Source organism: Protopterus annectens, chromosome 8.part0 (genome assembly GCF_019279795.1).
Source record: "Protopterus annectens isolate FY-2018-M chromosome 8.part0, PAN1.0, whole genome shotgun sequence".
In the NCBI taxonomy this organism is placed as follows: Eukaryota; Metazoa; Chordata; order Ceratodontiformes; family Protopteridae; genus Protopterus; species Protopterus annectens.
This window is the reverse complement of record NC_056741.1, coordinates 915,710,712-915,735,520: the sequence shown is the minus strand read 5'-3', so window position 1 is coordinate 915,735,520 and position 24,809 is coordinate 915,710,712. Positions and strand designations below refer to the sequence as shown.

General features: G+C 42.5%; 1 protein-coding gene across 1 annotated transcript in view; it reads right to left on the bottom strand.

The window, feature by feature from the left end:
* The window catches only part of PROSER3 (proline and serine rich 3), a 1,217,796-nt gene that overhangs the window by 877,745 nt on the left and 315,242 nt on the right, over window positions 1–24,809 (bottom strand). The window contains exon 5 of the mRNA XM_044080441.1: window positions 454–605. Coding sequence (XP_043936376.1) covers window positions 454–605 — 152 coding nt within the window. The remainder of the gene's footprint in view (window positions 1–453; window positions 606–24,809) is intronic.

The window sequence follows — 24,809 nt, the reverse complement described above, 5'->3', positions numbered from 1 at the left end:
TATCCACAACATACACACAAATAATTCTTACATTTGCAATACCTGTTTTTTATTTATTTTTTATTTATTTAATCTTTGTTGAAAGGATTAGTCTCTCTAGGTTAGTGGCTCATTTCAGATGAGACCACAGGTGGTATGTCTACTACTGGAGGAAATTTGGCAAGGGCATCAGGGAACTTCCCCTACTCTTTCTGATAAGTGCTCTGGGATCTTTTACACCCACCTGAGCTACCACCAACTCATTCTGAAGGATGACACATACAGAAGTGCAGCAGTGTCAGTAATCTAATCATCTGGAGTGAGAATAGAAAACACAGACATCTGTTTTTCCAGCACCAAAAGTGATTGTGGTACCCTTTGCACTGAATGAATGAAAAAGTAAATAAAAAATAGATAAATAAATTAATATTTAGAAAGTATGGGTGTAGAATCTACAGAAAATTGATAACTCACCACTGAAGATAATCCAGTTTTCAGCAGCTCAATGGCAGGTCTGGGAGGACTAGAAGAGGAATTTCTCTCTTGCAATTCACTGGGGTGAACATTCAGTTGCTCTGGGGAGAATACTGGAGACATATCCATTTTCTTGCCAAGCACTGGAGAGCCTGCATACAAGAATCTTCTTTTTACTCTCTTAAAAGATCAGCACTGACAATACTTGGCTAAACAAAACTGCAGATAAGATGACATTTTTGCTTAATGTGTCTACTACTATGTACAGTGCAAGTGACAGGAAACTTCATAATATGCTAGTAAAATACATTGCTCTCATTAGCTCATAGCTGTTTTAAAATTCCGTGAAGATGATTTGAGAAGTACTAAGCTATATGGGAAATTATCAGACTTCTAGATTTGTTGATATCCATTAAGAAGTTATAACCATATGCAAAATACCTAACAGCAACCTAAGCCAACAGCATATACTGAAATACCATTGCAACATAGGCCGATCTCTGAAATATTCTTTGATTCACATGACAACTCCATCCCTCCACAACCCGTTTTCCCATTTTTTTCATATGGTGTCAGGTTCACACCTCCTGTCACTGCTGCTCATCCATAACACACACTTGCACACATACACATACCTATGGCTAATTTAGAGAGCCCAATCCACCAACTGTATATTTTTTGGAATGTGGGAGGACACAGAGGATATTCAGACTCCACAGAGAAGACTCTCTAGTCAAGAATTGAACTGGAAAACCTCTTGTGGTGAGGAGACAGCACTAACTGCTGGGCCGGTGTGCCACCCTCTTTCGGTCAGGTGAAAAAAATCAACATACAGAAAAAAATGTTATCACATCAGAGAATTATTTTTTGCTGTTCTCTTTTCCTCCATTGTTCCTATCTATTTTCACACTGTCTTTTTGTGGTGTTATCATCTGTGGAGCTGCATAATAACTTTATCATCCAATTACCACATTAAAATACTTTGAGTCCACTGATCACATTGCCATTCCATTCTATACTCTACACACTCAAACCAACTTCCAAAAGTCACAAAAGAATATTAGATTTCCTTACATGTCAAGAAAATCATATTATGATGCACACCTCCATCGACTTTTGGGATCCTTCAGCATACCCCAAATACATGCCAAGTCTAGGATTTAGCTTCTTATGCTACGCTGATTTAATCTTTGACGACTATATAGGTTCACTTGTCATGACCCTATCATCACTAATTAGTTCCAGACAGTGCTTGCAGCTGCATTGCTACAGTCCTCACTCTAATGACAGTGTTTACACTGCACTGTGCATCCTTACTCATCTGCCCCAGCTGTTGCTGCTCCAAGTAGGTTAACTGGATGCTGCTGCCTTAGTGTAAATGGAATTTATGTACCTACCATAATGTTAGATCTCCATGAGCCACATCTGCCCACTTCGACATTAGGACTAATTAGCCAGAAGCAGCAGTAACTCATAGGTTCATAGGTAGGTACTAGGCTTTCTGCCCAAAGGCATTTATAAGCCTAGCCAGAGTATGTTGGCTTTCGCTGCCCCATTGATCAATTAACTGATCCTCTGTCAAGCAGAGCCAATGAAGTGATCCCAGGGGTGTATTTTCTGTTACTCATCCACTCGTCAAGGTTTCTCTTGAAGAGTGTTAGTGAGGGGCTCTGCCTGATGTAATCTGGAATTTTGTTTCAAAGCATGGGGAGTCTTTGTGACAGGAATCTATCCCTCCAGCATGTTCTATTTATTGTTGTGGCGAGGTTTAGCTCACTAGAGCGCGTGGCTCACAGTGACTTGGATTTCTTTAGGTGGAGCATGTCCATCAATTCTAAGTTGGACATGGCTTTGTAAGTCAGGCAGAGATCACCTCTGAGTAAGCGATATGCAACTGAGTACAGCCAGAGTTTTTTCAGTCGGGCTGCATAGGACATATGTTTGAGAGCAGTAATCCACTTGGTGAGGTACTTTTGTGGTCTTTCCAGCTGTTGGAAGTGTCCTGTGAGGTGCATCCCAAATGGGGCATTGTACTCTATGATGGGTCTAATGAGTGATGAGTAGATGGGCACTATAACCTCTTTATTTCTAGATGTGAACCCTTTAGTAATTATATAGACCACATAGAAGGATTTCCTAACTATTTTGGCAATATGATTGTCAAAGGAGAGATTACTATCTACCTGGGTCCCCAGATCTATTATTACCTCTTTTGTATTAAGGGGGCTGCCACCTATGTGGTAATTCGTGGGTCTTTTGTTTTTCCCAAATGGGATAAGTATGCATTTTTTGGCATTTAGCTTGAGGCCATGACTTTGACACCAGGTGTCCGTCTCAGTAAGGCCCTTTTGGAGGATGTCCGTCTCAGCCGGAGAGTCAGTTATGGCTCCTAGTTTGCAGTCATTGGCAAACTTGGTTAGCCATAGTCCTCCTGTGTTTGCCTGTACTTCTGAGAAGTATATGCCGAACAAGAGAGTTGCAGTAGTCAACAATCTCAAATAACCAAGCTCCACCATTTAAACAATTTATTTAAAGCGCTTTTCGTCTGCACTGTGTGCAGACTTCTTCAGAAATACAAAAAAAAATTAAAACCCTTGTTAAAATACAATCAAGGAAATGTAGTCTACATTGGTTATTTGAGACCGTTGACTACTGTAACTCTCATTTGGATTTTTCGTTGTTTATTTCTTCTTTATTCTAAGTATATGCCGAACAGTAGGGGTCCCAGGACAGAGCCTTGCGGGACACCACTTGTGACTGGTTTAGAGTCGGACCTGGAGCCCGCTATTCTTACCGTGTGAGTTCTGTCTGTAAGCCAGTTGGCAACCCATCTCGTGACGTAGGGGTTTATGTTCAGGCTGGTGAGCTTTTCTGTAATACCAGAGTGGAGAATGGTGTCAGAAGCCGTGGCGAGGTCAAGGCAGGCTGTGTGAACCACCTTTCCCTCGTCTATGGCCTTGGTGAATGTCTTGAAGAAGTCAACCAGGTTTAGTAGGCATGATCTGCCCTTAACAAAGCCGAACTGGGTCGGGTCAAGTGTTTGGAGGTTCCCAATGTCTTTGTTAATGAGTTCCAGGATTTCCACTCTTATTTATGTCTCCTTTAAAATTCAAAGATATCACTGGTAATAGTAATAGTGTTTTATCAAGCAACAGTTTTCACAATTCCATTAAATATTTTGCTACTTACATAGTGCCCCTGGCTTAGTTAAACCCTGCTGGTGGACATGCTCTCCACTAAACCTAACAATATATCCAGCTTTAGGTACCTGCAATACCCATAGCTACAAGGGGCTTCCCTAATCATCCTTGACCGTGTGGGGGCCCCACAAAAGCTGCAGCTGATTGGGGAAAAATGAGGAGGAAAAAATGTATTAATTTCCTGAGTAGGCTGTGATATGACTCTTTTAGAATAAAGCTGGTAATGAACATAAGCAAGGTAAGCACTAGAGAGATCGTCAGCCCAGTGTAACTGATCTCAATGCATACCTTGGAGTTTAAGAACATCTGATGCTTCTGATCTTCATGGATGGTTTTCTCATACAGGAAGTTTTATAAATACTGACAAAAGGGCAGATGTTTTTCGTGTTTCACTGTTGCAGTCATTACATTTGGGTAATCCTGCTGGCAGGTTGCCCTCAGTTGGCCTGAATTCCAAAGTCCTGGGTCCTGCGTTGGCTGCCCTCGCCCCTTCCCTGACGTCATGTCATCAGGGGTATAAAAGATGCGGCCGACGCTATTTTCTTTAGTCTTTCTTGCCGCGCGGTACCCGAAGCAGAAGCAGTTCGCAAGTGCCAGTCGGCTGACTCCTGAGATTTTTGTGTTCAAGTTTCAGATCCGAAGACGCTAAGTACCTCATTGGGGAAACTTTTTTCTTGCTCCAGACCGATGTCGGAAAAAGTAAATAATGGTATTTCTTGTCGAAAGCAAATACCTCATAAGGATTTTCATTCTTACTGTATTCCTTGCATAGGCCCTGATCACACGGTTTTGTGCTAGATTTAACCAACGCACTATTAAGTGTCAGTATGACTTTGCTTTAAACTATTTTGGACGCCGGTTTAATTATCCAGAAATGTCGCCAGATAGCCATCTGATTACCGGAGTTCACAAAAAATGCAAAGAAAAGGAGAGAGATCGACAACAGAGGCCCGAAACCAACAAGGAAGCTTCTCCAAACCCAGTCGCCAGTTCTCAGTGAGGTGATTTCGCAGCCCTTGTCGCCCGCTACTTTAGAGTCACAGGCAGCTACCGACTCCCACGTGGAGTCAGCCATGCCGCTGGAAACTCAAGATATTGGAGCCTCGGATACTATTCCTTCAGATGGGTCCGGAGCCGCTGAGCAGGTACTGGCTTCTGAGGGTGTATTCAGACCTAAACATATTTACATTAAACAGACTTCAGCTACAAAGGTAAAGACTAAAGTACCTTCAAAAGCAAAGAAAAACTCAAGAGCCACGTGGTCAGGCCTCTATGCCCAAAAAATAGATGCTCAAAATGGCCGAAGACTTGATTATCTTGACCAGGGGTTCCCATCCCCCTCCTGAAAAGAGGCCTAGTCAAGAGACTGACTATGAGTCTTCAGATCAGATTTCCATTTCTTCTGATTCCTCTTCTGATCAGGAATATTCTCTTCCCCCCTATGAGGATTCTGATGATGAAGAATCTATACCTTCAGCTTCTCCTCCAGAGGACTATTCCTTTGGGGAAACCTTGCATACCATAAGGGAGCATTTCCACTGGGAGAGCCAAGATTTTTCAGACTCTAAAAAGAGGCTCAGGGATTTCCTTTTACTACCTCAACACAGGCCAATAGCCATTCCACCTTACCTCCTACTCCTGTTAAGCCTGACAGATATTACAGGGTTCCTACCTCTCATAAATTCCTTTTTAAAAACCCTGCTGCAGACCCAGAAACTATTTCTCAGGGTTCCAAAGGAGTTAAGGCTTCCACTGCAAAAAACCCTACACCCCTCTGACAGAGATTCTAGGGCACTGGATAGATGGGGAAAAAGGTTTACACATCTGCTACCTTGGCTATAAGGGCCTTAAACTGTCAGTTTCATATGCTCATATATCAGCAACATGCCATGGCATTGCTTAAACAGAAAATGTTGTTAAACTCTGAATGTGCAGAAAACAAGGAAATGCAGGATTTATTGCATGCAGCTGAACAAGTTGGAAAGCATACTTTGGCAATGTGGTTTTAATTCTTTGGAGGCCTCCTGCAGGGCTGCAGTTACGGGTTCTGTAATTAGGAGGCATGCGTGGTTAAAGGAACAAAACCTGCCTGATCATGTCAAAGTTAAATTATTAGATGCACCTTTACAGCATGATACTTTGTTTGGTGTTAAGGCAAAAGAGGTGTTAAAAAAAATGGAGGACAAAGCTAAATCTATGCAAACTGTCAAAGATTTTCTACAAGTACAGCCACCTAGGTTTAGTAGACACTGTCCAACAAAGAATTGGTCCTTTCCTGTGTCAGAAAGACCTCAAAGGGGCAGATCTAGAGGCAGATCCCAGGCGCAAGGTTCATATAGGCTTAAGCAATGGGGTGCTTCTACCGCCAAAGTTGGAGAAGACAAATCACAACCATACAGGAAACAGTCCCAATGGCTTCCCCCTGCCTGAACAAAGCACTTATCTCCTGGCAGGACCTTTAGGGGGAAAATTAGCTCTTTTTTTCTCAAAACTGGCACATCATAACCCAGGACAAGTGGGTTCTAAATATCGTGTCACAAGGCTACAAGTTCCATTTCCATACCCTGCCAAAGGCAAACGGCTGGCCAGATCTGCCAAAAAATCAGTGGGCAGAGGCACAAAAACAAGTCTCATCCCTCATGGACATGGGGGCCATTCAACAAGTACCACAGCAAGAGCAGAGACTAGGATTTGACTCAAGACTGTTCTTGGTACCCAGAAAGGACAACGTCTGGAGGCCAATACTGGACCTATCTCTTCTGAACACATTCCTGGATATACCAAAATTCAAGATGTTGACTTTGCAGCAGCTTCTCCCCATGCTGGGCAAGAATGCTTGGCTTGTGACTTTAGACCTAAAAGAGGCATACCTGCATGTCCCAGTCAGACAAATATGCAGAAGATACCTCAGATTCAAGTCTGGCTCAATGCACTACCAATTCTCTGCACTGCCCTTTGGCTTATCTACTGCGCCCAGGGTCTTTACAAAGTGCCTGGCACCAGTAATTGCATTTTGCAGACAAAGAGGAGTACAAATATATCCTTACTTGGACGACTGTCTAATTCAAGCAGAGAACAAGGACATTCTGCTACAGCATCTGGCATATTTGTGAAAAGACTTCTAACATGCCTAGGGTACACAGACAATGAAAAGAAATCAAAACTAATACTCTCTCAAGAGATAATATTCCTGGGTGCAAGCTTAAATACAACTACCCAGATGGCTTATCTCACGCCAGACAAACAAAGGCAACTGACCACCTATTTCAAAATGTTGGCAACAAAGGCCCAGTTATCTGCAAGAAAAATCCAGCAGGCTTTGGGCTTCATGGCATCCTGCATCCTACTAATTCCATATGCAAGACTGCATATGAGGAAGGTGTTTGGACTCAATATTGCCACAGCCTGGAAACTATGATTACTCTCATTCCCTGCCTGCAACAGGCGTTTCGATGGTGGGCAAAGGCTTGTCACCAAAACAAGGGACAGCCGTTCACATTACCCCCTGCCAGGCAGACACTAACAATGGATGCATTATGCCTGGGGGCCCACATGGCAGGAAGATGCATTCAGGGCACATGGACCTCAAACCAAATGCATCTACATATCAATCAAAAAGAGATGCTAGCTGTTCAAAATGCCCTGACAGCTTTCAAGGACCTACTTCATCCGGCACAACTACTGATAAAGACAGACAGCACCACAGTCATGTGGCATATAAACAAGCAGGGGGGCACACATTCTTACCCCCTTTGCAGACTAGCCATGACTTTGTGGGACACGGCATTGACTTACCAAGTAAATCTGCAGGCATAATTCCTGCCAGGAAGGAAAAATACTCTGGCAGACAAACTAAGCAGAAACCTCATGGATCCCCATGAGTGGCAGCTGGATCCAGAAGTCTTCGGCAAGATAACAAGGAAATGGGGAGCAAAGGACATAGATCTATTCGCCTCCCCTCACAACTACTAACTAAAAAGATTCTGCACAAGGATTTATCACAGACAAGCATGGAAAGTGGAAGCCCTATCTTTCAGCTGGAAAAACCTATCAGTATATGCCTTTCCCCCACTGCCTCTCCTCCCCAAGGTACTCCTAAAGGTCAGACAGGAGAAGCCAAAGATGATACTAATTGCCCCAGACTGGCCCTGCCAGTACTGGTATCCAATACTAAGGAACTTGTCTCAATGCCCAGCTTGGAACTTACCTCAAATACCTCATCTACTGTCCCAGCAAAACAATCAGATCCTGCACAGCCAACTCAGGACTTTAAACCTGGCAGCATGGCGGATAATGTAGTCATACAAAACACACCTCTCAGTAAAGCTGTGATGGATTTCATTTTGGAAGCCAGAAGGTCTAGTACTAGAAAATCTTATGCTGGAAAATGGAAGAGATTCTGTGCTTGAAACCAGGCACAAGGAACTGATACAGCTGTGCCAAATATTCCTCAGATTTTGCAATACTTGACTGAGATGCTGGACAAAGGCCTATCTTTTTCATCTATTAAAATTCATGCCTCTGCCATTTTGGCTCATTACAATACAGAGCCACCAGTCTTTGCTCATCCCTTATTAAAGCAGTACCTCAGAGGAGCCAAAAATTTAAGGCCTCCAAGGAGATCACCAATGCCAGCATGGGACCTCAACTATGTCTTGGAAAAACTCACCCTGCCTACTTTTGAGCCAGCTGCTACTGCTGATATAAAAATTTTTTATCTTGAAAAATAGCTCTGCTCCTAGCAATAACTTCTGCAAGACGAGTTTCAGAGCTACAGGCACGTATGGCTGTGGAATCTTTTATCATTTTTTAACCTTTACAGGGTCTCTCTGAGGACAAACCCAACATTTATGCCGAAGGTGGTGTCCAGTGTGGCCCTTAACCAAACTATTCATCTGCCAACTTTTTATCCAAATCCACAGAACAAGGGGGATAGAATTCTGCATTTTTTGGACATACACAGACAGCTTAGATTCTACCTGGACAGAACCAAAGTTTTCAGAAAGACAGAGCAATTACTACTGGCATATGCTGCAGGATCACAAGGAAAGGCGATCTCAAAGCAGACTATTTCAAAGTGGATAGGCCAGTGCATTAGTTTCTGCTACATACACCATGGCAAGCCACTGCCCAAGGGCATTAGGCCACATTCAACCAGAGCTGCAGCCACTTCAGCAGCCTTTCTCAGGGGAGTACCAACCAAGGACATTTTAGAGGCTGCTACTTGGAGTTGACTGCACACCTTCACAAAGCACTATCATCTGCCACTCTACTCTAAATCCAGGGCAGGCTTTGCCACTGCAGTTCTGCAGGGCCTCATAGCCGCTCCTAACGCTGTTTAGCTCCAGCCTCCCAACCATAGCTTTGGGACTCTACCCAAATGTAATGACTGCAACAGTGAAACACGAAGAACATAGTACAGTTGTATACACTTACCATAAATGTAGATGTTCGAGTGTATTCACTGTTGCAGTCCAGGTTACCCACCCGCCATCCCCCTTTCTTCTGATGGAACCTATCTTTCCTTTTTTGATTTATACAACCTATGTGGTGTATTTGCTTGTAGAGAAAGGTAAAGTTTATATTGGTGCATGTATTTTTATATATACATACATATATATATATATATATATATATATATATATATATATATATATTATATATAAATTTTGGCTACCCTTTTAGGGGGCACCTGACATCTGGGGCAAGAAAAACTAAAGAAAATGGCATCGGCCGCATCTTTTATACCCCTGACGACCTGACGTCAGGGAAGGGGTGACAGCAGCCGACGCAGGACCCAGGACTTTGGAATTCGGGCCGACTGAGGGCAAACTGCCAGCAGGATTACCCAAATGTAATGACTGCAACAGTGAATACACTCGAACATCTACATTTATGGTAAGTGTAAACAACTGTACTATACCATAACTCTCAACTTCTTTGTTGAAGAGTTCAGCTCAATACCAATAATACCAGAATAAAGGCTCAAAATCAGGAACATGTTTTAAATATTACTCCAATTCAATTAAAAGTTAATAGAATAACACATTTTGCATCAACATGCATTTTTTTTTGCTCAATAAGTATAAAACTCTGATGTCAGAATTTATTGACTGTCTGTAGTCCTGAATGATTCACAAGCAAATAAAACTTTTTTTATGAAGGACAGAGCAAAATTATGAACAAAATCAGAGAAGGTCTGTGAAATCAGGGACAGTGACAGGTTTGCATTACTCCTCACTGAGGTAAATAAAAGTGACTTACAGCTGCTACTGTTTAACTGCTAAATAGCAATCACTGATCTCATGTGCCAGTACCAGTGGTACAAATATATATATATATATATATATATATATATATATATATATATATATATATATATATGTATATATAAAGTATCAGTGATTTTAATCAGTAATGCCAAGACACACATTATTCTTCTGGGTATCAGTAAAACATGCAGCTAACAAGTAATTACATTTCAAAAGTGAGGAATAAAATATGTATCAGAACATTTACACGTTTAAATCTACTAAAAATCTGGGGACCCTCACTCCCCGGATTATATAAATGGATACAGGGGCTCACTTAATCATCCCTGACATTATAGGTGTTCCACAACAGCTGTTGTTGGTTTTGGAAAAGTGAGGAGAAAAAATGTTTTAATTTTCTGATTACGCTTTTTAACCTGAACAGGCTGTGATATGACCCTGTTAGAATAAAGCTGATAATGACCTCTGCCCTCAACTGCAGCCATGCTAATATTAGCCCTGCTTGGATATGTGTGCACAGCAGGGTTGCCAGACATCCCTATTTGGGCGGGACTGTCCCGAGATCAGCAGCCTGATCCCGAGTCCCGTCCTGACGGTTTAAATCCCGGGCAGCCTCCGCTTTGTTTTTTTTTTTTGATTGGCCCGTATACCGGCATACGGGCCAATCAAAAATTGCTAAACATGGAGCTTCTTGTGTTTAATGCGGAACTTCCGCATTAAACGAAGCTCCGTGTTTGATATCTACTTCTCTGAAGTCCAGGCCAACACAAAGGGACTCTGGCTGACAAAGATCGTAGACAATGACGATTGTAAGTTGGGAGCTACTATTAACTCCCCAAGTGATGTTGACATCTTACAGAATGGCTTCACTGAGACCAACGACTGGTGTCAGAACCATGGCCTTAAGCTCGATGCCAAACAACCCGGTTCCCATGAATTGCCACACTGATGGTAATCCACTGAACACAGAAGGCATTATAAAAGAGATCTGGGAACACAGACTGACAGAAACCTCTCTTTTGATCACCACATTGCCATTGTGGTCAGAAAGAATGTGGCGGATCTCATTACTAGGGGTTTTGCATCCAGGAAGAAAGAGGTCATTGTCTCTCTCTACTCTTCCCTCATCAGAACAATCAGAGTACAATGCCCCATTTGGCATTTACCTCACTAGACACCTGCAATAAAGTACAGTTTTGTACCTACCATAAATATAGATGTTCGAGTGCTCATACAGCTGCAGTCATAACAGATGGGTTATCCTGCAGTCAGGCGGGTCCTCGGTCAGCCGAATTCCAAAGTCTAGGTCTGGCGTCGGTTGTCGTCGCTTCCTCCCTGACGTCAGTGCGGCAGGGGTATAAAAGAGCCAGCCGACGCCATCTTCTTCAGTTTTTCTTGCCCCAGATGTCAGGTGCCCCCAGAAGGAAGGCAAAACATAAACTTATGTAATCATGCAATATATAATAATCAAAAAACAGTAGTTGCAAGCAAATACACCATAAAGGAATACCCCAAATAGGTTGTATGAGAAGGTGTATGTCATAAGGCCTGTCCTAAGAGGGGATGGAGGGGGGGAAACCTGGACTGCAGCTGTATGAGCACTCGAACATCTACATTTATGGTAGGTACAAAACTGTACTATGTTCATCGTGCATACAGCTGCAGACATAACAGATGGGAAGAATCCCAAAGCTAAGTAGGGGTGGCAGGCACCAAGTGGAACTAGGAGGAGCAAGGATGCCCTGCAAGACAGCTGTGGCAAATCCCACTCTAGATTTAGAGTAAAGTGGAAGGTGATAGTGTTTGGAGAAAGCGTGCACTGAATTCCAAGTGGCTGCTTCCAAAATGTCCTTGGTAGGAACCCCCCTGAGGAAAGCTGCAGAGGTAGCTGTGGCCCTTGTGGAGTGGAATCTGATGCTTGAAGGCACTGCTTTTCCATGAAATGAGTAACAAAAGCGTATGCAGTGGGCTATCCATTTTGAGATTGTCTGTTTGGAGATAGCCTTTCCTTGAGCACTTGTAGCATAGGACACAAAGAGTTGCTTGGATTTCCTGAATGGCTTTGTCCTGTCCAAATAATAATGAAGTTGTCTGTGAATGTCCAAGGAATGCAGTAGTCTTTCCCCTTTGTTTTGTGGGTTAGGGTAATAGGTAGGTAAGTGGATAGTCTGATTCAAGGCTGCACTGGATACTACCTTTGGCAGAAAGGTAGGGTTGGTTCGTAAGGAAACTCTGTCCTGATGGAAAATGATGAAAGGTTGCACAGCCATGAGGGCCTGTAGTTCCGAAACTCTGCGTGCTGAGGTGATAGCCAGAAGGAAGGCTGTTTTCCATGACAAGTATTGTAGTTCTGTTGAAGCAGCTGGCTCAAATGGAGGAAGGGTCAGCTTTTCCAATATGAAGTTGAGGTCCCAAGCAGGGACTGGTGGTTTCCTTGGTGGTTTTATATTCTTTGCCCCACTGAGGAACTGTCTTAAAAGAGGATGAGAGAGTAAAGGAGGATCTGTGTTGTATTGTGCAGAAATGGCTGAAGCGTGGATTTTGATGGAGGAGAAGGAAAGTACATTGTTCAACATCTCAGTTAGGTACTGTAAAATTTGTGGTAAATTTATTACCCAAGGATTCTGGCCCTTTTTCTGATTCCAGGCACAAAATCGTTTCCATTTGGCGGAGTAGACTTTTCTAGTAGAAGGTCTTCTGGCCTCAAGGATGACGTCCTGCACCTCCTTGGAGAGGAGGGTCTGTTGGGAGATCAAGGGATTCTCCATGCAGCTAGATTTAGGGTTTTGAGCTGGCTGTGAAGAGTTTTGTAGTTGTGCTGGGACAACAGAAGAGGCACTAGAGGTAGGATCCATGGTGGGGAATGTGTCAGGCTCTTCAGGAGCGGACACCAGTGTTGTCTTGGCCAATCTGGTGCAATGAGAATCATTTTCGGCCTCTCTGCTCTGGCTTTTAATAGAACTTTGGGCAGCAGAGGAAGAGGCAGAAAGGCATAGACTGTCAATGTTGTCCAATTGAAAGAAAGTGTGTCCACTTTCCAGGCCTGTGGGTGATAGGTCCTTGAACAAAATTTTTTCAATTGGCAATTTCTGTGGGTAGCAAAGAGATCTATGTCTGGCTGTCCCCAAGCCTGAGTTATCTTTGCAAAAACTTGAGGATGCAACTTCCATTCGTGTGGATCTGTCATATTTCTGCTTAGGCTGTCTGCCAGTGTGTTTTCCTTCCCTGGCAGGAATTGTGCCTGAAGTTGGATTTGCAATTCCAGAGCTGTGTTCCATAGGGTCATGGCTAGTCTGCACATGGGGTATAAATGAGTTCCCCCCTGTTTGTTTATGTACCACATCACTGTGGTGTTGTCTGTCCTTATCAATAGCTGGCCTGGATGCAGTAGGTCTTTGAAGGCCATAATAGCATTTTGCACTGCTAGCATTTCCTTTTGGTTGATGTGTAGGTGCTTCTCTTTTTGGAACCATTTTCCCTGAATGCACTGATCTGTCATTTGTGCCCCCCAGGCGTAGTCCGAGGCATCTGTTGTGATGATTTGAGTTGCTTGAGGTACGCAGAAAGGAAGACCTGTTTCTTTGGCATGCTTGAGCCCACCACAGCAATTCCTTTTGGAGACATGGAATGAGTGGTATAATTATATAATTATATTATAATTATAGTGGTATAATACCAAAACCACTAGAGCAAGCGAATTAAACCTTAGCACGGATATAAATAGGACATGCTGGAGGGATAGATTTATCACTCAGAGACTCCCTATGCTGTGGAATAAAATCCCGGTCCATGTGAGGCAGAGCACCTCGCTGGCTCTGTTCAAGAGAAATCTTGACCTGTGGATGGGAGATCGTAGGTTTACCCCGGGAATCATCTCTGTGTCACTGCTAGACAGAGGCACAACAAACTAATGGGCACAGTATTTTTTCATATAAGGGGTGGCGTAAGCCACAAAACTTTGGGCTAGGCTTATAAATGCCTTAGGGCAGATAGCCTAGTATAAACCTATGAACCTATAATTGTTTCCAAACTGTGGCTGTGTTGAGACCATACGTTTTTGAAGTTTCCTCATATGCAGCTTTGCACATGGGATCAGAAGGATGCAAGATGCCATGAATCCCAGAGCCTACAGGAATTTCCTTGCAGTCAGCCTGGTGAAGGTTGCCATTTTGCTGAAGTATTGAGATAGTTGCCCTTGTTTGTCTGGCGTGAGGTAGGCCATCTGGGTGGTTGTATTCAAGCTGGCACCCAGGAAAATTATTCTTTGAGAGGGTATTAGTTTTGATTTCTTTTTGTTGACTGTGTATCCCAGAAAGTTCAACAGTTTTATTACAAACGCCAGATGTTTCAGAAGTATGTCCTTGCTGTCGCTTGGATCAGGCAGTCATCCAGATATGGGTATATTTGTATTCCTTGAAGTCTGCAGAAGGCAATTACTGATGCCAGGCATTTCGTAAACACTCTGGGCACAGTAGATAAGCCAAAGGGCAATGCAGAGAATTAATAATGGGTTGAACCTGCAAGAAATCTGAGGTATCTTCTGCAATCTTGTCTGATAGGGATATGCAGGTGTGCCTCCTTGAGGTCCAATGTTACCAGCCAAGACTCCTTGCCCAGCATGGGAAGAAGCTGTGAGCATCTTGAATTTTGGCACCTGTAAATATGTGTTTAGGATGGATAGGTCTAAAATAGGTCTCCAATCTTTGTCTTTCCTTGGTACCAGGAATAGTCTGGAATAAAACCCTTGACCTTGTTCTTTTTGCAGGTACCTCTTGAATAGCTTTCATGTCCATGAGAGATGAAATTTGTTTTTGTGCCTCTGCCCTTTCATTTTGTGGCAGGTTTGGCATGCCTCTCATTTTTGGAAGGGTGTGAAAGTGGAATCTGTAGCCTCTGTCTATAATGTCCAGAATCCATTTGTCTTTTGGGACAATATGCCAATTTTTTGAGAATAATGCCAGTTTTCCGCCCAAAGGTGCTGCCATTAAAGCTTTGCTTGGCAGGTAAAGGGGGAAGGCATTGTGTCTGGTTTCTGAATGACTGTGATCTATCTTCTCCACCTCTTGGAGTTGGTGCTTGCCATTGTCTGGCTCTGAATGATCCTTGAGGTTGCTCTCTACCCCTCGGGCATCTGTATCTGCCTCTTTGAAGTCTGTCCGTGGCTGGAAAGGACCAATTTTTTTGAAGGCCAGTTTCTGCTGAAACTTGGAGGTTGTACCTGCAGGAAATCCTTCACTGTTTGCATTGATCTTGCTTTTTCCTCCATTTTCTTTAGTACCTCCTCAGCTTTAACACCAAACAATACATCTTTTTGAAGAGGTGCATCTAGTAATTTAGCTTTGACATGATCTGGTAAGGTTTGCTCTTTGAGCCAAGCATGTCTATGTATGACAGAACCTGTAGCAGCAGCTCTACATGAGGCCTCTAAAGCATCAAAACCACACTGCAAGGTATGTTTACCCACTTGCTCTGCACCATGCAACAAATCCTGCAACTCTTTTAAATCTGGTTGTTCTGGTTGTGTCATTTTGCTTTTCAACTGAGACAACAAAAACTGTTGATACTTTAACATATGAAACTGACAGTTGAATGCACTCATGGTTAAAGTTGCCGAGGTATACACCTTTCCCCCCCACCTTTCTAAAGCTCTGGAATCTCTCTCTGAAGGTAATTTTTTTTAGCAGTAGAGGCCTTAATTCCCTTGGGACCCTGTGAAATAGTTTCTGGGTCAGCAGTATGGCTTTTATATAGGAACTGGTGTAAATCAGGAACCCGGTAATACCTGTCTGGTTTAACAGGAGCTGGAGGTAAAGAATCTGGGTTGAGGCTGGCTTCTGTGTACACATCATCTAATATATCGATAGCCAGGGGCCTATGCTGGGGGAGCAAGAGAAAATCCCTGAGCCTTTTCTTGGAATCTGAGTAATCTTGACCTTCCCAGTGAAAGTGTTCCCTCAAAGTATGCAGGGTTTCCCCAAAAGAGTAGTCCTCAGGTGGGAGACCGAGGGAATAGACTCCTCTGCATCAGAGTCTTCAAAAGGAGAATAGGTATAGTCCTGGTCCTCAGAATGTTCAGAGGTAATAGAGGCTTGATCTGAGAAAGGGTAGTCTTCCTCTAATCTGGGCCTTTTGTCCGAGGGGGGTTGAGAACCCCTGATAAGAGTAATCAAATCCTCAGCCATTTTGAGCATCTGTTTTTTAGGCATGGGGCCTTGAGAGGGGGTCTGAGGTCCCTGTTTTTTAGTTTTCATGGCTGCTTTAGATTTTGTGAAAGCTTTAATAGAGAAGGAGGAAGGCCTGAAGACACCTTGAGAAATGGCAGGCCTGTCTAAACTCTGAGTTTCCCCGCCAAGAGTGGCATCGGTATCTGTAGTTGGAATGGGGACAGAGGAGCCTGTGACCTCGGGTACTGAAGACACCGGTAAAGAAGTGTCATCGGTACTCAGGGGCTGTGTAGGCGCCTCGCTGAGATCCGGAGAACCGGTAGTCGGCCTTAGCGTGGTGTCAGTAGAAGTCGCGGACCTCGTATGTCGGTCCTTATCTTTGCGTCTTTTACTCAAAACTGGAGTCGGAGTATCCGACGACATAATATAATTAAATTTTTTACCAAAATAGTGAAGGGCGAACACCGCCCGATGCTTAACAGTGCGTTTGTTGAACCTAGCACAAAAATGGCAGGCTGAGACGTCGTGGTCTGGGCCTAGGCAAGGAATACAGAAAGAGTGGAAATCCTTATGCGGTATTTGCTTCCCACATGAAATGCAATTATTAACTTTGTCTGACATCGGTCTGAGGCAAGAAAAGTTTCCCCAATGGGGTACTTAGCTTTCAAGAAGACTTCGGCTGAAATATTTTCGTAAATCTCAGGAGCTGGCCAACCGGCACTTGTGAACTGCTTCTGCTTCGGGCACCGCGTGGCAAGAAAGACTGAAGAAGATGGCGTCGGCTGGCTCTTTTATACCCCTGCCGCACTGACGTCAGGGAGGAAGCGACGACAACCAACGCCGGACCTAGACTTTGGAATTCGGCCGACCGAGGACACGCCTGACGGCAGGATAACCCATCTGTTATGACTGCAGCTGTATGCACGATGAACATCTGGAGAGGCCGCAAAAGAACCTCACAAAGAGGATCCTAGGTCTTAAACACTTGTCCTGTATGGACAGGCTCAAAATACTCCAACTATTCTCTGTCTCTTATTGCCTACTTAGAAGCGATCTCTGCTTGATTTACAAAGCCATATCTGACCCAGCTCTGTTAGAAATGCTACATCTAAAGAAATCCCAATCCCTCTGCACCACACGCTCCAGAGACCTCAACCACATTAACATAATCAAAAGAATGTACTGGAGGGACAGGTTCATAACCCAGAGACTGCACATGCTATGGAATAGACTTTCCATACATGTCAAGGAGAGTACCTTGCTGACCCTCTTCAAGAGAGATCTTGATGAGTGGATGGGAAATAGAAAATTCACGCCAGGGATAACTCCAGTGGCTCTACTCGACAGAGGCACTGGGAACTAAGGTCGGGTGGCACGATGCCAGGGTAAACCTATGGCTAGGCTTGTAAAGGCCCCAGGGCCATTAGCCTAGTACACACCTATGAACCTATGAAATCAGGTTATGTGCATCAGGTAACTTGAATCCCTGACCAAAAAAGAACCTGAAGTGCGTATGCACTTTCCAAAGTGGCCCAATGCCAATGACTCACTGTCAGTAGAATGAACTTCTAGGCTATCCTCAGAAGGCTCTGGCTTAAGAGTGTCAGCCATTACAATGGAGTTGTAGTCCTTTCGGAGGGTTTTGGATCTTGTCTGGCCACCTTGAATACGTGACATCACATGTGGTTCTTGCCAAGTACTCTGCATGACCAGCAAAAGCATGTAGAATGCAGGTAGAACCACCTAAGAAATCAGTAGGTCAGAGAGAAAAACCTCTTGCAGAATTTCTTCGGATAACGAGACTGGGTATCTCATCAATTATAAAATATACCAATCTTGGGGTCATCCAGGTAGATACGAGAGATGTCTCCTTTTCTAGACTACAGCAATATGTGAGATTGAAAACTCCAGCTCCATAAGACAAGTCAAAAAAAGTTCTTCCTTTTGCATGTCATCTTACAGAGGACATTTGGGATAGTCTCTTTTGAGAAGGAATCGAGGTCAGATACCTCTGTTATCTGGTAAAAATATGCTGCTAGGCTTCTCAAAAGTGTGTATATAAAAAAAAAAGCTTGAGAAAAACTTCACCACGACACCTGAGAAAATGAGAAAAAAATATAAACACTAATAAAAACAATAAATAGTAAGCACTTTCAACATTAACAGAACAATGATGATCCAAAGGGAAGGAGAATGTAAGAAGATATTGCTGGTGTTGGTGGTCTTGATGCAGAGAAAGCAATTCGACAGAGTAAGCTGGGATTTTACGAGTAAGGCAAAGGAAACATTTGCATTCCCTGATACAATAAGGCTAATTAGGAGGATACATAAGAGATCAGAGGCAAGAATTAAAGTGGGAGGATTCCTCTCTAATAAGTTGTGTCTGAACAGAGGAACTAGGCAAGGGTATTCTCTCTTCCCTTTTTTATTTGACTTATATTTAGAGCCACTGGAAAAGAAAATAAGGGACTCTGAAATTCATGATATAACTGGTATGGTAACCGAGAAAAGTTGGCTTTATTTACAGAGGATATTAATTTGTACATGATAAATCCAGAAAAGGATATTTCAGTGTTGTGGAACATTTTGAGACAGATTGAAGTCTCTTTAGTTTAATATGCATTCCAAGCATATTTTTGTCAACCAGAGGGAGAACAGGTGGACACCAACTAATAAGGAGTTGAGGGAATTTATCTGGGAGGGGAAGTGGACAAGGGTTAAGTGGGATAAGCTGATCCTTCCAACAGAACACAGTGGTTTAAGATTACCTAATTTAAAAGGATATTTTAGAGATATACAATTAAGGAGCATATGCATAATGCAAGCAGGAAGTTATAATTCAAAATGGAAAGAGATGATGATGATGAAGCGGGGGGTGGGGGATGCATTGAAGAAATAAGGACAGAGTGTGATTTTGGATGCAGACCCTTAAGGAGAATAACATCAGACATGCAAAATATTATATTCATAATGTAACAGAAAATATTCTAAGAACTAAGCCAACACGAAAGGGAGGACTGCAAGTAGGGGTACAGAGAATAGGCAAGAGGGGCTGGAATTTAGTGGAGAAATCTGGCAAAGGAGCCAAGGTAGTGGGAGCAAATAACAAGAGAGAAGGAGAGCGAGAGAGAAAGTTAATACAGTGGCAGGAAGCCAATAAGACATTTGGATAGCAGGCTAGAGACTGCTTTCTCTACCCGAGATTAATATCAGAGTACAGGCAAAGAGAAAGGGATAGGGTAATCCTAAGTGAAAGACTTGCTCTAGTAGTTTTTAGTTAAATCTAGAATGGAAGTTGTTGTTTAAAAAGAGATATTTGGTAGGGCATATAAAATACTGCATGATAAATATAACAATCAACCAGAGGAGGTTAGTAAAGATTGGGAAGAGAATGGATAAGCAATTTACAAGGGAAAATGGGAGGACATATATATATTTATTGATATATATATATACATACATATATACATATACATATATATATATATATATATATATATATATATACACATATACACACACACACACACACACACACACACACACACGCACACACACACACACGCACACACGCACACTTATGGCTCCCAGGTATACAATAAAGTCTGGATAACTTTAGATTTTTGCTTGGACATCCTTGCATGGGTATTTCCAAACAATTTTTCCTCAGGCTGATGACAAATGTTGGACGTGTGATGAGGAAGAAAGCAGTAACTGGAAACATATGTTCTGAGAGTGCAATAAGTTGGCAGACTTTTAAAGATAGTTAGCAAATGAGTGTAACTAAAGAAATGATTTTTTTGATCTGAAGCACAGGATTTGAATTGCTTAGACATAGTAAGATTTTAAGTTTAATTGTGATGGCTGTCAAGAAAAGCAATTGCTAGAAAATTTAAATCAAAGTCTAAGTCAACTATATTTTAAATATTAAGTATTTTAATGGAGATAAAATAACTGGAAGTGGGATCTTTTGAAAAGGGACGGAGCAAATTAAGTGGAAAAGGTGAGAAAAATACATGGCGAATAATGTTCTGGAGGAGGAAGAGTGAAGTTTAAAGGAAGGCAGGAATTGAAAAATTTATGTAATGTTGGACTGATGATAGTTAAAAAGAAGAACATATTGTGAAGTATAATGTATGTAACTGGATATAAACTTTGTTTTCTTTTATATTAATTCATGTTTACCTATATCGTAAATGATAATTTAATAAAGGTGTTAAAATAACATCAATAAAAATATCAAAATTGGAAGATCTGACCTAACCAGAGTAGATTTTTGTAGAACTAAATAAAAAGTTACCAACCATGGCAAAAATAAGCCTTGGCATGTCTCTCAATGCATGCTACTAGGCAACTAACAAAATCTGGAGAGGTGTGTGTGTGTGTGTGTGTGTGTGTGTGTGTGTGTGTGTGTGTGTGTGTGTGTGTGTGTGTGTGTGTGCATTTAAAGCCTAGGAAAGTTTTAAAGGTGCTGAGTGATTGTTACCTGTGGCTAACCAGTCCGACTGTTGAAGTGGACGGACTGAATCATTCAAGATTAACTGATCTTACTATATGACACATCAAGACTGACAAACTGACACTTCCATCTGGCTGCTGCTTAAAATGATTTCTTTTGTAGCAGACATTAATCTCTGGCCTTCTACAATTAGCTAACTATTCATATGCTCTACATTCCTTGGACTGTATTATATTACACGATTTTTATCTAGATGTGAGTTTACTTATTCCATCTTTATTGGCATTGAGGGATAACGCCCAGACTATGGTAGAGACAATCTGGGTTCAACCAGCAGTACGGATACTGGAAGAGTTACAAATGGGAGGGATAGGAGTTATAAGGCAATGTCTGCTTTCATCCTTTGGGGAACAGAGAGAGAGAGGGACAGAAATGCGCATGGCTGGGGCACCCTTCCTGTATAGGGTTACTGGTGGAGACAAGAAACAACACAAGAGATTCTACTATAAGAAGGCAGGGCCTTCTAAGGGCTACATCACTTACGGAAGCACGTAACACACCCTTGCTAAGGTTCATTGTAAACTAAACCCTTAACATGATACTGGGCATGTAAACTGAGGATGCTTAGAAATTAAGAATAAAAGTCTTATTTCCTCAAAGAATGGATAACCACACCACCTCCAGTGTTTGATCCCTGCCTCCAGGAGGAACAAACAGGCTGCAGGGTTTTCAGCTCTTAGGGAAACAAATGGACCAAATTGGCAGGTGAAAAGGAGGGCTGACTGTTACCAGGTAGCAACAACAGAAATAAAAAAATGTTTCATTTTCAGTTTGTGGTTGCTAAATACACAAACCTTTTTATGTTGCTACAGCCATAATGGACACAAGAGGTTACTAATAAGCAAGCTGTGGTATTTGTAGAAATAGTCACTTTGTACTAGGTCTTGTATGGTTCCATTTTCAACCTTGATTCATAGACCAGGGTTGTAGTCTACAACTGTGGAGTAAAAATGTACCTATATTTTATAAAAGGTGCACTACAGTACACTCTACATACTGGTGTACAAAGAGATATGGTGTCCAGTTAATTCCTGTCTCCCCATCCACAGCCTTACAGCTGCTGTATTGTGCTGTACGTCATGAAGGAGAAGCACAGCATAGTACAAAGCACCTGTGTCCAAAAATCTAATGTCCTTTGCTGCTCTGTGTTCTGCCATCAAACCTGATTCCAACTGCTATTTATCAAGGCATTACAGGCATTAGACAAGTTAGCATCACATTAGGAAAGACAGCAGAGCTAGGCTCATTTCCATAATATTATGTACAATGGCAGGGCTAGGCTTACTTCCATCATATTAAGTATGACAGCAGAACTAGGCTCATCGCTATTGTATGGCAATGGTGGGATTTTGCACTGTGCAAGCCCCCGCTGGCAGAAACTCACCAGCATCTCTGGGAGATGGGACAAGTTTTGTATAGGATGAGGTGGCAGGTATTTGCCTGCAATAAGACAATTCTACTGCAAGTAGGCACTTTCCTACGGTGCAATGGAGGTGTTTTTTGTTGTCCATGACAATTACATTACTCAGTATTATAGAGAAGGGGGTTATTGGGCTACTAAGTGCATGACTACTGTATCGTATGAAGCTGCTGTTACATAAGTTATCCCACAGTGGTAATGCCTACAACTGGAAGGGAGGTCACTACATATCCACTCCAAACATGTAGTACAATGCCTAATCTTGCCCAACTGTATACAGCTCTACATAAACTGCTTGACACACTGGGTACATAGGTTCATAGGTTACTATGCTAACAATCACTAGCACCCCTTACAAGCCTAGCCATGCACCGCAAATACAATTGTATCCCAAGTATCATGGGCATCTATATGGGGGGATGTTAACAGTGAGGTAACTAAGGGATTTTTGTGTGTGTGTATGTGTTTGGGGAGGGGGGATTAGGATAATACTTTTCTTATTGACAGCCTCAGTCCATAAGGGACATGAGGCCAGACAAGGGTAAACTTACAATTTCCGATCATCCTGTGTCTTTATGTATTGCTATGGTTTTTGGCACACAGGAATACTACATAGCAGCCCTGTGTTACTGCACACCAACATTTACAAATATGGAGCAGAGAAAACAAGACAGCAAGAAAGCTGCAGGTGCAGACAGAATCCACTCATCTGCTTTCTAGGTAGTCTGCCAGCTGAACTGGAACAAACTGGTTGCAATGAACACGTCCTATTGACATTCCTTCTCAATTGTTTTAAAAGTTGCCTTCAATTAGGACTGCAGTCAGAAAGTACAATTGTGTAAGCTGCACTCACCCATAACAGCAGATCCTTAAATTCTTCATTGCTGCAGTAACCTATGGGTTGTATCTTGCCAAGGATACAACACCTGATCAGCTTCCCAGATCTCTAACCCCCTCCTAATCTCTTTTGGAGGGAAGTATAAAAGCAGCAAAAGTGACAAAAAAAAATCTTCAGGACTTTCTTGCTCCAAAAACGAAAAAGATAAACTCATCCTGAAACATTCACAACTATTGTAACCAATTAGGAGCTAACCACAACAAACAACAATCATCTCATCAGTGAAAAAGGGGATGGTGGATGGGTGCAGATGCTGCAGCAGTGAAGACTTTAAACATTTACTGTTATGAGTAAGTACAACTTACACAACTGTACTGTGCTCCAGTATTCTCACTGCTGTAGTAGCCTATGGATAGATTACTAAAGCTTAGTCAACCCAGGAGAAAGAAGGATAAGGGTCCAGGAGCTCAGGAAGAATGGACCTTGCAAAGCCTGCTCTGGACCTAAAGAAAGGAACTTATTTGTAGTGCTTTGTAAATGTATGGATGGAGGACCAAGCTGCTTCTACAGTCTATCCCTTTTTAATATGCCATTGAAAAAGCCAAAGCCTTGGTAGAATAGGCCCTGACAATGCCTGCAAATGGCTTTGCCACGGTGGGAGTAACAAAGCACAGTAGCAAATAACCATCTAGATACAGGTTGACCCTTCGTAGTCCCAATATAGGAAATAAATAGCTGGTCAGCTTTCCTGGACTTTGTTCTGTCAAAGTAATACCAGAGTTGTCTGTGCAAATCCTAGGTATATAAAATCTGCTCTCTCTCGCTTTTTTTTCTTTTTTGGCAATGGACAAATAACAGAAGACTGACGGCTTGATTCAAAGTGAAGTCTGAGACAACATTAGCCATGACTGTGGGGTTAGTCCACAGAGTGACCCTATCTCTATTAAAAACCAGGCAAGGTTCCCTCACCATGCAAGCTTGCAATTCATATACTCGCCTTGGAGATGCCATAGTAAGAAGAAGAACCATTTTTAGGGGTTCTCATGAGTAACACCCATTTCATGAAATGTTTGACCACAAACATTGAAAATAGAGGGGGATCCATGGGCAGACAAGCTGAAATGCTGCTAGATGCACTTTGCTATAAATATATGAAAGGCCAGACAATAGTAACTCTCACAGATATTTAAACAACACGAGTGCAAACTCCTGATGGAACTCTGGTTGCTGGCTAGGCACCAATTAGAAACTCTTTCCTATTTACCAACACAGAACTTTCTAGTAGGAAGCTTTCTTGCCTCTGTTAGTACCTGCTGCAGATAATAGTGAAAAAAACGCATAAAAGGTATCAAAATTGAACCAACCAGGCAGTCAGCCGTAGTTGCTTGATGTTGGGATGTATCAAACTCCCCTTGTCCTGCACAAACAGATCCAGTCTGTGAGGAAGTTGATGGTTATTGTCCTTGGACAATTCCATAAATAGAGAGTGTGACGACCCTCCACTGGACCAGTAATCAAGGAGCCTCAATCCACATCAGTGGCACCTGTCAGGAGACGTTCACTGGAAGCATAACAGGTACACACAATATTTCCAGATGCAGCTCTCTGCATGAAGTGCAATTTTCTTTAAGAGCACACAGAGATCACAGCCAGACTGGGACTGGTTTCTCACTCTTTCTCCAGATCACCAATAAGACTCCCCACTGGCACAGCTATAGAGTTGAGATCTTAGCTGAGTGACCAAGCCAAGACCTCCAGGATCCTTTCTGTCCAACAAGTGCTTCGGGTCCATGCCCTACTGGCTGACGCACACAAACTCTGAGTTTGATTTACACACACACACACACATTTGGGAAAGGTTGGCAGAGGTTTACTAGCTATGCCCCCTTCTGCCAAGGCTATAAGGTAGTTTCCACTGCCAGCTACCTTACGGCCCTTAACAA